Raw genomic sequence first — 12,537 nt, 5'->3', positions numbered from 1 at the left:
GAAAACACACAGAGTTAGAAAGAACGAAGACACACATTCAAATATATGCTATGCTTATGGGGAAAACTCTGTGATTTCTCTGGATTTAGCTGTTTTTTGCGGGAAGCCAACATGGGATTGGAACCGGGGAAGGGCTGGAGACAGACATGTAGAACAATGCTTCCGAGATACACTTGGGCAACACGAGGCTTACAGAAATGTTCAGGGTTTACACAGCTCATACTTGGTACGATGCAATAACTGACTTCAAGTACCCACATTCAACTGACGACAATACAGGGTTACAGTCATTTTCATCCGAGGACAGCTGTGGCTAAATGCAGTGGTCATTTTTCAATATAATTTAAAATCAAGGTCATAGCTATCAAAACACAACTGTTGCCAACTTCCAAAAAGGTCGGAAAGAGATGACACATTTCAGCTTTGCTCCAGTTAGGATTTATGCTATGTTTGCTCTGAGCCTCCATTTTTTAAAACTTAATTTATTTTGTACACTCCAGTCCCCTCTCCCTCCTCTCTTCCCACTGCCTCCCCCTCTACCATCTGCTCCTTGGAAAGGGTAAGGCCTCCCCTAGGAAGTCTAATAAGTCTATCCCATTATCTCGTTGAGGCAGAGCCTCCATTTTTGAAGGACATAATTCTTAACAGTTTATTAAGCCCTGGTATGACAAATTGTACTAAGCTGGAAAAAAAAAAAAAAAAAAAGATTATTGATATCTTCTTACATGGGAGGGACGGTCTGAAACAGGTTTTTAAAAAAGAATTTCTTCCTCTAAACAGAGGAATTCTTTTAAATGGAATTTTAGATCGAAGTCAATTATGCAAAACTGAAACCCAAACTGTGCATGTTGAATATCTTTAGGAGCTCTGGCCACTGAGCCCTCAGATCTATCCTGGCTGTTTCTCAAGGTCTTTTAGATGTTCTGCAAGGTTAGGGTTTGGAAAGCACCTTTCTTGGACTTACACTGTAAACATGACCATGTTGCATAGCAAATGCATGGCACCCAGCCTCACAATATATTTAGTGAATGGATGGATAGAAGGATGGACGGATGGATAGAAGGATGGACGGATGGACGGACGGACGGATGGATGGATGGATGGATGAATGAATGAATGAATGTATATATATATATATATATACACTGCAGGCTTTCAAAGCCAGGGGATCTTTTAGGAGTTGCTTTGTTTTTGTTTTAGCCATCCAATCCCAGGACCTATTGCTATGCTTCAACCATGACCGTTATGTAGAAAGTAGGCTCCCTTGGCTTGCTTAATTATGGGGTTCAGGTCAGTCCCTCTCCGCTCCCCTAGATTGCTGTGACTTGACTTAAAGTACAGACAGAAGTGCAGTGTCTTCTGAGTGTTCTGACTAAAGCCCTGCTAAAAGCTGGAGTCATCCCGGCTGACATTTCCGAGTGCTAGATGAACGCTAAAGCATTTCCAGAGCTCTTTACAAGAAAAAAAGGCAAACAAACAAAAAATAATAACCAGACCATTAGAAAAATGTCAAGAGCCTTTAGAAATCTGAATTCTAAACAAGAAAAATTAGTAACCGCAGAAGGATTTAGAAGCCGCTCACAAATGTAGGACAGGGCACCAGGCCCCAAGCCATCTCATTTTGCTCCTGGCTGTGACAGCCTGCCTTATCCTTCCTTCAATATGTTTTTCAAAGGTCGAATGTGAAAACACTTTTAGAAGGTTGTTAAAACATCTGCTCTTTTTGAATAAAAATAAATAAGTAAATAAAAAAGGAAAATGGGAAATATACATAAAGTAAGAAAACATAGGTTTAAAATTTTCATTTGAAAGGTGGCTTAAGTCTAGTGGCATCTGTGCAAGTCCCAGTCACCCGGTTCATTTCCACATAGCCCGTAGGGCAGGCTGAAGCACAGTGAGGGAAACATGGCCCTACACTGTCTCCTGTTGACAGCTGACTGCATGACAGGGCAGGTCAAAGAGGACAGCCCCTCATGAGAGCTGGGGGATGCACACCAGCTATCTGAGTTGATTCTTTAGAAAAAGAAACATCCACATACGGTATGGAATAGTTGGTGTTAAGCATTTTTGTCTTACTGTATACTAGCATCTATTTGTAACAATTTTGGGATGTCCAGATCTTGGATCTATTATAATCTTTTCAGGTCTAAGGGACTGCTGTTTGGAGAACTGTCCTGGGCTACAGGAATGGAATCCTAGTAGTCTAAGACAACAGAGCATCTCCCTTGGATTTCAATAGTGGTTGCTTTAGAAATCTGAAGGTGCTTCAACATGGGCCAATGGGGGAGCTAAGAAGGGTGCCAAGAGCATGTGGAAAAGCAACCTCTCCTCTTTCCTGAGAGCATCCCCAGAACTTATCTTTGCCTGCCCCAAACACTGCTATGTGGGTACATGAGGTCACTGGACAGTGACAGCCATCTTGTTGCTGCCTGAGACCAAGTTGGCCTGGAAACAGGGGGTGGGGTGGGGGGGTGGGAGGGCCCAGAGAGGCATAGGAAGACGGACAGAGGCCTCACAGAGTCACGCTGAATGTAAAACTCTGCTTTGGGCAGCTCAGCTGCCTGGGCTGACAAATCTGTTCTTTGCATTTGAATTTCCACTTAGAAAACCCCTAGATGGACATAAGAGGTAGACAGAATCAGTTTATAAGAGAAAGTCCTTTAGTTGTCAGAAGAAGCAGGTCGGGGGGGGGGGGGGAGATGAAGAAAAAGTAGTTGGGGATGCCAGAGGCAGAGTTCTAGAAAGCCAAAGCTGCCACGTGGTCACTTTAGAGACAAATACCACTATGTTTGAGTGGGGCATATTGACTCACACCAGGCACCTCACACTTGGGAGGTTAAGGCCAGAGAATTGGCATGAGTTTAAGGCCAGCTAGTATTACAAGGTGAGTAGACCTTGTCTCAAAACAAAAACAAGATTATGTCTGATCAATTTTAATGTATATATTTACTATTAATTTGTTAGCTCTTGCTAAACATTTACATCTATGCATACACTAAAATAATTATCATGAATTAATTTCTTTTTTTATTTTGTAAAGATGGAATGGACTCTTCCTTGACCTCAGGGCTCCTCTGCTACTAGATGATTGTGTCATTCATAGTCCCATGTTTAGTTTACCTTTCTTGATTTTACTCATCTCCATAAGAGCAGAGTCTGGCTCAAGCATGACCACCTGTAAACGTCAAGAAAGCCCACATTCTTACCTCTGCATCTTCCAGCTCAACATCCAAGAAGTCGAAGTCCTTAAAGACACCAAACTGCTGCTCACTACTGTTGTCTTCAACGGCAACTTCTTCTTCCTGAATTATGTCCTCTGTGGTAGAAATCAGGCTGGTCTGCTGGTCCCCACCTTCTAAATCCTCATTAGAAGAAAATACAACCTGATGCCCCAAAAGAGAAAAAAGAAAATGGTTTGCCCATTATTTTTTGTCACTCTGCGCCTGAGGTACCAGCCCCTCAAAAACCCTGTCAGCCTTGCTCTTCAAGCAGTGTGGAATTTCCATCTAGTCTTCATGCCTAACTAGTCCAACACTAGATCAGCATAGCTGCTGGATTTTGCAACAGACAAGCCCATCTCCTTGTCATTGCTGGTTAATACCAGGACTTACTTAGAAAAGGCAAGTGCCAAGACACAATGACTTTGACACCCTTTATCTGCATGATCCTGACTACTCACAGATGGGTTCTTCGGGAGGCCAGACTCGGGGCCACAGAGGGAAAGCACGCTCATCAGCTTCTCTCTTGTTCTCCGCTAACAGGAAGGAAATCCCAGGGTTAGCATGGATAAATTGAGACAGTTCTCAGGTATCTACATTCACAAAATTGATTCTTCCTTCCCATGCCAATGCTCTCTACGCACCTGTGATAACTGTGGCCTTTTCCAACTGACAGGAACCAGGGCGTTGGAAGTGGAACCAGACGAGGTGGAGGAGGTACTCCTGGTGACGGCGATCACCTTTGCTTTCCCATTCCTTCCTGCAGCGCTGTGCTGACCCCCATACTTGTTTCCAATGATGGGCGTCTACACAGAAACAAGTGCCAAAGTTGACTCATGCTCCCACACCAAAGAAACTAGCGAGGGCTAACAGTAGGTTTAGCATGACATTTTCTACAAAAACTGAGAAAGCAGGCGAAGCAATCCATGAGGACCAAGCCAGTAAGCAGCATCCCTCCATGGCCTCTGCATCAGCTCCTGTGGCCAGGTCCTGGCCCTGCCTTCTCTGGATGGACTACAAATTGTAAGATGAAAACCCTCTCCTCGTGGTGTTTTATGACAGCAATAGAAACCCTAACCAAGGCACCCCAAAACTGTCATATCTGCTCCCCTAGGACTACTTATTTTTCAACACTCAGCTTAGATGGTACCTCATTTCTGAAATACACCTTAGGAGCACACTGTATATACCAGAGCATTTCCTGGTAGCATCACGATGTTCTTCTGCCTGTTCCCTCAAGACCACAAAAGCTTCCTCAGAGTCAGCCTTCTCACCATGTTTACAACCAGCTTCACAGCACTATTACAGTGCCTAATACCAACCAAGTACAAGTTTCACTAATCTAGGCTTGAGTAAATAAAAAGAGCAGTTCGACTGTGGGGCATCTTACCTCAGAGATGTCAAAGTGGAAGTCTAAGGTCTTGCCAGGCAATTCCTTTGAGACGTTATTGAAAATTTTAGTGAAGGATATTTCAGGAGAACCTACATCTACTCCATAGGCCTTGGGGATGTCATTGGGTACAACAAGACTTGCAGAGCGGGATACCACCAGCTTTAGGATGTTAAGGGCTTCCTTCCAGTAAGGACTCTGGATTGGGAAGGAATCAACATGAGAGTTATAAGTGTGCACGTGGAAGAACGGAGAACCCAGCCTATAGTGTAAACTGTGGACATGGTATTGATACGTCTATAGAATGATTCCTTTTCCTTTAAGATCTGAGTTACAAAACATAGGAAAATCTGAGTTATTATTGGTAATGGTGTTAAATGATCGCATACATAGGTCTTCCCTAATGGAGGAACTTGCTTTTCTCCTAGGGAGTACTTCATAAATCATTAATTTGGAAAGTCTTATGCAGGAACCTGGCTGCTCTTAAAGGAGTCACATAATTTTGAACTTTCCAGGTGAAGCTTTTGGCTTCAAAGCTAAATCTTAAATAGATGATAATATATATATATATTATCATCTATGTATGTGTGTATGTTTGTATGTATACACACACACATATATTCACACACTTTTAGACATATGTTAAAATACTAAAACACATTTTCACTTCGTTTTAAAAATTTATTATTTTATTTCATGTATATGGGTGCTTTGCCTGAATGTGCCTGCATACCACATTTGCCAGAGGCCAGAAAAGGGGTTGGATCCCCTGGAACTGGAGTTACAGATTGTTGTGAGCTGCTGGGAATCAAACTTGGGACCTAAGGAAAAGCAACAAGTACTCTTAAGTGCTGGGCAGGTTCTCAGACCCTGGACTTATTTGGATTTCTACTTTCTAAATATCTGGTACTTCCTGACATAAAAACAAAACAAAACAAAAAACCCAACTCTCAAGTACAGACTTTTAAAGTAGCCTTCTGTTTCTAAAAGTTTTTACCCAATACACAATACTGGGCCAACAGAGAGTCATACATACAAAGGGTAAGTTCTTTGTCCCAGCCCTAATTTTCTGCTGGTTAACTGCTGCCTTTTGCATCCACTTACTCTCTACAGCTGCTGAGGATGCATGACTGTTAAAACTGATGAGAGCAACACACCAATGTAATGACTGTTACACTGAGGGCGTTTTCTGTGTAGTAAACATTCCTGTACACCTGTACCCGAGTTTCTAGGGTGCTTTGGAGTTTTATACTCATGAATTATTTCAAGTTGAACAATGCTGCATGTGAATTTTCTGTGGCCACTTACCTGTACATATTTGCCAATAATCTTTATGATCTCCAGGTTAAACTGCTTGGTTGGGGCAGCAGACAGGTCGATGTGACTCAGGAGACTATAGATGATCTGTAGCAATGATTGTTGCATACTGGACAGTCCTTTCTCTAACAGCTGGAAATCATATTGAAACACAGGCTTTAACCAGGCTGAATGAAAACCGGGCATCACGATTACAAAGTTGAAAAACGTAACAGGTTTAATTTGTTCAAATTGTCAGAGATCAGGAAATGTATAATGAAAGGCAATATATATTATTTTTCCTTTTGTCCCAAAGGATAACTATTATCAGAGAGGAATGACGAACTTCCACTCATAAACCACTCATACAGCTACACAGCAGCTAATTGATCTCACATGAGATTTCATCTTATAAAACTGGAAAGAGTGATTGCCACCTGCACCTTCAACGGCCAGTTCACACACTTTTGACCACCAAAAAGAAGCATATGTTTTAGTAAAGAGATTTTATTCTCTCATGAGATTTTGACTCCTTCCTTCCTTTCCTCCCTCCCTCCTGGAGTCCACTGTGTAGCCCAGGCTGGCTCCAAAACCTCTGAGCCCCGTTTCTTGATTGCTGCAATTACAGGTATGAGCCCAGCTTCCAAGAATTAATTTTGAAGAAATAAATTTTGTACTTATTCTCTAGGATCAACACCACCCAAAATCTGCTCTCCATTTTCTGTAAAGGAGAGGTTTACATTAATTACTGTGCCGACTAGTTTTTATGTCAACTTGACACACACAGGCTAGAGTAATTTGGGAAGAGAACATCTGTAGAGAAAATGCCCTCACCAGGTTGCTCTGTGGGGGAGCCTGTGGGACTTTCTTGTTTCATTTTGTTTTTGATTAGAGATTGATCTGAGTGGGTGGCAACACCCTTGGGGAGATTGTTCTGGGGTAGATTAAGAAAGCAGGCCCAGCAAGCCAGTAAGCAGCACCCTACACACACTCTATACTGGCTCCTGCCCTCGAGGACTGTGATATGCAACTGTAAACAAAATAAACCCTTTCCTAAGTTGCCTTTGGTCTTGGTGTTTTAACATGGCAATAAAAATCCTAACTAAGACACTTGCTTTCACAACAACTAAGGCCATGACAAATAACTAAATAGTGGAAGTAGGAGAAAAACAGCCAACAAAAACATCCCTTTGGACTTGAATCATCTGTCTCTATATGCTCTCAGTCCTCTGACTCTCTTCTTTGATGCTATTCTCTGATGATCTCTCTCCTCCGATGCTGTCTCTACTGTGACACTCTCTCTACACCCACTTTCAACTGGGAGATTAGCTACTACCACAGGGCTGCTCTCTAAACTGCCACTTGACAACTTCACCACTGAGCGAGCAGTTCAAAGCCACCTAGATTCACCTCTGCCAGGTAAGTCACAAGGCTGAAGGTTGCATCTGAGAAGGAGTCATGCAGGTACCGACACACAACGTTGATCCAGTTGGAACAGTCTCTGGAATAGGTGTGTGTGCTGTACAAACTCATCATGTGGGCCAGGTTCACCAGTGTTGGGCACTTCTCTTCTGCACAGACCTACAGAACACACACGCTTATTTCATTTGCCCAAAACTTAACTCTGTTTTAGGCTACATGCATTTACTTCAAGAAATAATTTGAGATGCATATTTAAGTTTCAATGCATTTCAGTTCAAAAGCTAGAAAAGTTAAATGGAAAAGGCAAAAAAGCAAGGTGCTCTTAGAACTGCAATAGAACAATGGTTCTCAACCTCTTTGGCCAACTTCTTTTTCTTTTCGAGACTGGGTTTCTCTGTAGCTTTGGAGCCTGTCCTGGAACTCACTCTGTAGACCAGACTGGCCTCATACTCACAGAGATCTGCCTGCCTCTGCCTCCCAAGTGTTGGGATTAAAGGCATGCCCGTCTTCTTTGGCAAGCTTCTATCTCCAAAAATATTCACATTATGATTTGTAACAGTAGCAGAATTATAGTAATACACAACAATGAAAATAATTTTATGGCTGGGGGGGGGGTCACAGCAACAGGAACTGCATTATAGAGTCACAGCATTAGAAAGCTTGAGAACCACTGTGATAGAGAAATGGAAGAGGAGAGACATACCCAGCCAACACTTGTCTGGGTTTCACACAGGATGCTGTCTTCAGTCTATAACCCTGTCTCTTGGTAAATGACCACCCACGGTTTTGTAAGGCCTATTCATGACTTTGTAACTGTTTTGTCAAATCCCAAAGTGCTCTTATGCCCAAGAACCTAAGCAGGCAGGCTCTACTTAAGATTCTCGGGCCAGTTCAGGCCGTAGTATATCATAGGTATCTCAGGGCATCTAACAGAAGCGCCACCACAGACAGCCCCAACCTGTGAGACAGTCACAGGACTCCACTGATACGATGTCATCTCTCCACCAGGCATCAAACTGCTTTTCAGGAAGTTATGTAAGTGCTGAGTTCCTTGGCCACCTGTGAAGCCAACCTATAACATGCCTACTTTCCGGAAACATAGAGCTACAGAATGGGGGACCTTATCAGCTGAATTCACATTCTTAGTTCCTTTATGCCCTGGGTCATTGATGAAGATATCTCTTAGTCTCCTCTGGGACAATACTAGAACAATCTAGAACTGGAAAATGGGGCCCTTGCTGTTTTACAAATCTAGTTTGTATGTATGTATGTATGTATGTATATATGTAAAAAGACTGTTCTAGTTATAATGTCTGCTTTCAGTTTTCTTCTTTAAATTTATCTCACCACTTCTAATTTATTAATGATTCATATACATTTTCACAATGGCCTAGAGCATTTCATAAAGAGAAAACTGCTCCTGAATATATATATATATATATATATATATATATATATATATATATATATATATAAAACCATTTCTTTAAAATAATTTTGATAATTCAGAGCATGTCTGACAGACTTGGAGGGACATAAGTCCATCTCTCAACCATGGTCCCTTCTTGGGATAGAGATACAAAGGCAAACATGACCACAGAAAATACTGATAAAGTAGTATGAAAATTGTTTTATTAATTCATTGAAAGCAGCTGATCTCATCTATTACCCATAAAACTGTGAAGATGAAGGGAGCTTGGTTGATGTTTCTTAAGTCATATAACCTTATAACTCCACAATAACTATTTAAATCTTTGCTAATTTTTTTTCTCGAATAATGCACTTTTTTGGGTTCTTGTTTGCTCTTGAGCCTTGCTATGTAGATCAGGCCAGACCTCAGTTTATGATTCTTTTTCCTCAGGTTTCTGATTGCTGGGATCACAGGTGTTCACCATCACCTCTGATTGTTACAAAAAGATGTTTTTTTTTTCAACAGCATTTAAAAAAAACAAAAACAACCAAACAAAAACAACAACAACAAAAAAAACCCTTATCTTTGAAAAGGGAGAAAATTCCTGGGAAATATCATAAAAAAGGTTTAATTTTTTTCTTTTTTTGGTTTTTCAAGACAGGGTTTCTCTGTATTGTTTTGCAACCTGTCCTGGAACTAGCTCTATAGACCAGGCTGGCATCGAACTCACAGAGATCTGCCTGCCTCTGCCTCTTGAGGGTTGGGATTAAAGGCCTGCACCATGAACACTAATTTTGACATTTTGAAAGTCGAGATTAGGATACAGCCTGAGGGTCCAAAAAGAAATGTTCTGTAACAAACTTCTTGGTTTGATTTTTGCCATGATGGAGTGTTTCCTGGCCCTGAAATGCCAAGCTCCCTGCAGGCACAAACAGAGATCTAGTGATATTTGCATAATGAGGAAGTACATAATGGCAGAGAATTACTCTCAACAGTTACAAGCGAGAGGACCAATTAAGGAAATCAATTTAACGAACATCCTGCAGGTTGCTAAAAGCATACATGTGGGGAGCCAGCCTGTGCTGCGCCACAGGAGAAAGCACACTTGAAAACAATTTAGCAATCACAGAAGGCCTCATTTGGAGTCTTAGAAGGAAAAAAAAAAAATTATGTAGGGACTTCCTGTGACCTGATGAGGTCCAGGCATCTGTAGCTCTATCCTTGGGGCCTATGGCATCCTTAGGCTTCTCAGTGGATCCAGCATTGCACACACTCTGGCTACAGCTCTTAAATGCTTCTATTTCATTGTTCCTGCCCTTTATTTCCTTAAAAATTCCAATTAAGCCTGTGTGAGTGTGTGTGTGTGTGTTTCCCTTCATGTTTTCTAACCCCTGAATTGGGGGTTAGAAATTCGGGGAGGAGAGTTTGTTTATATTTTTCTGATGATGCATCATTACAATATTAAAATAAGATCTATTTTAACAAATTTTATACTATCCTAAACCCTGGTGAGAAAACACTATATATAAAGTTGGCTCATTTCATGAAAATATTTTCTAAAGGTATTTTATTGCAAACCATCAGTTTCCCATTAAACTTACAAGGATTTTTTTTTAACCATCTTGTTTTTATGACCAAGTATGTTTTCCTTTTAATTTCATTACATTTATTTCTTTAGTGTATGTGTGTGGAAGAAGTCAGAGTAGGTAAAGGCTGGACATGGTTCTACCTACAAACTTAGGTTGTGCCTTTACCTACTGAGCCATCTTACAAGCTCAGTTGTTTTTGTTTTCTGGTTTTTGTTTGTTTGTTTTTTGAGACAGGGCTAACTCTGTAGCCCAGGCTGGCTTAGAACTTAACATGTAACCTAGCTGATCTCAAACTCACAAAAAAATTCCTCAGCTTCCAGAGTACTGGGGTTATACACAGGAGCCACCATGCCTGGCTTACCATTTTTAGGAAACTAAGATGTTTTCATTAACTATGACAAGCTAAGTTATCTACAATTGACTATTTAAAAACCTCTTCACACTTAAAAAATTATAATAAATTCAGAAATTCAATGCCATATTTTATTAACACAACTTTTGTCCCTTTTTTGTTTGTTTTTAAGGTGGGCTCTTACTGAGTCCCTTGGCTACCCAACATGTTCCTAGGAAGATCGGGGTACCTTTGCACATGTGACGACTTTTTCTTCACAGCCTTGTGCCACCACACTCAGCTCTACATATTTTCTTGTCCTTAACATCACCTGGCAAAGTGATGCAATGGCTCTGATGTTCGCTACTGCTAAGGTGCTTGTGGCTGCTTAGTACTCACTATGGGTGTGCACTCAGCAGCCTTGCGCCTGACGACGGGAGGGCCCCTTCACCGCGCATGCTTGCCTCTTCCCTTTGTTAACTTCTCAATTTAACTGAATGGAAGGGTGTAAAAACCCTGCTTGTTCTATGAAAAGCTCTTTGCAAAAAAGCTAATTTTACTCATTCCTCTCTGTCAGAAATGCCCGGCTTTTCCTCACAGGGCTCAGGTTAACGGTTCTTGTAGCCGTGCTGTTCTTCACTCACTCCTCCCATTCCTTTGTTTACTTAGGAGTGTGTATTAATTCTAAATTTGTCTAAATTTAGAATTCTAAATATATATAGTAAGAGGCGATGACTGACATACACATAGTCATACGTACATAAATAGGAATCTTATCTTTAAAAAGCTATTCAGACAGGAAATTCTCAAAACTATAAAATGGTGGCATCATATTTCATGAAATGAAGAGATAAATATTTTCAACACATTGACAGATGAGATAAGAAGAGCGATGCTACTGCTCTCAGAACTGTGTGGTGGGAAGGTAAACTGGGCAGAGAGAAAAGACAGAAAAGAAAGGGCTAAAAGGGAAAGCAGAAACAATTTTAAGAAACTTAAGAGATTCTACGGCTTCTCTTTTGGGGGCCTCTGCACAGGTCATTTTTCCTTTAGTAGTTATGTTTGTGTGAGCATGTGCATGCTCTGTGTGTGTGGGTGTTAGGAATGGAGCTCTGCACATGCAATTTCTTCTGCCCATAAAATGAATTCCTGGACCTCTCACCCAGGGATCTCACTTTGGTGGTTCCTGTCTGATTTTCAGTACCAGCCTAGAGAGGACCTTCTCTACAGTGACATTTGCCCTCTGTGCCCCCAGAGGCTCTGTCCCCACTGCCTGGAGCCTCAGCAGACTTGACAGTGTCTTCAGCTTCCATGTCTATGTCCCGCTCAGAGGCCCATGAGGACAGCAGTTCTATCTACCCCATTCAACACAACGCTAGCACTCACCCCAGAGCCTGGTCCAGGTTTGCCAGTCAATAAATGAATGAAAAAAGAGAACCCGACAGAGTGGTAGAGGAGAGGAGTAGGAAAAGGAACAGAAAAAGGCTCAGACTCAGAGGAGGGCTGCTAGAATATTTTTATTCTCTGGCTTTTGTGCAACTGCTTTGCATGATAAAGAGAACAAACATTAGAGGCGAAATTCAGAAAAATCACAAAAAGAAAAAAGAAAGAAAGAAAAAAAAATCACAGTGAAAGAACCTCAAGACAGAGCAGTGCCCTAAGCCGGGTCTTTCCCCATCATGGTTGCTTACCTTTGCTATTCGACTAGCGGTTTCTTTGCAAAACTGAGTTGGGCTGTCAAAGTGCTGGATTAAGTGAGGCAGTAAGCAAAGGATGTTAAGAGGAAAGCCTATCGGGAGGGAGGGAAAAAGCAAACAAGAACCAACTTTATTGCATGATATTTGGAAAGCTAAAGGCATGTCTAACCATTCTGTAGAAAC

The 12,537-nt window shown here is 41.4% G+C and overlaps 1 protein-coding gene across 7 annotated transcripts in view; it reads right to left on the bottom strand.

The window, feature by feature from the left end:
• Fryl (FRY like transcription coactivator) overlaps positions 1–12,537 on the bottom strand; it is a 228,747-nt gene that overhangs the window by 22,082 nt on the left and 194,128 nt on the right. For all 7 annotated transcript variants that reach the window (XM_051198380.1, XM_051198377.1, XM_051198379.1 and 4 more), the window contains 7 exons: positions 12,349–12,446; positions 7,315–7,485; positions 5,917–6,057; positions 4,609–4,806; positions 3,863–4,024; positions 3,680–3,754; positions 3,207–3,383 (listed from right to left, as the gene is read on the bottom strand). In XM_051198380.1, coding sequence (XP_051054337.1) covers positions 3,207–3,383; positions 3,680–3,754; positions 3,863–4,024; positions 4,609–4,806; positions 5,917–6,057; positions 7,315–7,485; positions 12,349–12,446 — 1,022 coding nt within the window. The remainder of the gene's footprint in view (positions 1–3,206; positions 3,384–3,679; positions 3,755–3,862; positions 4,025–4,608; positions 4,807–5,916; positions 6,058–7,314; positions 7,486–12,348; positions 12,447–12,537) is intronic.

This window comes from Phodopus roborovskii, unplaced genomic scaffold, assembly GCF_943737965.1.
Source record: "Phodopus roborovskii unplaced genomic scaffold, PHOROB, whole genome shotgun sequence".
In the NCBI taxonomy this organism is placed as follows: Eukaryota; Metazoa; Chordata; class Mammalia; order Rodentia; family Cricetidae; genus Phodopus; species Phodopus roborovskii.
The sequence above is the reverse complement of the archived record's forward strand: the minus strand, read 5'-3'. Positions and strand labels throughout refer to the sequence as shown.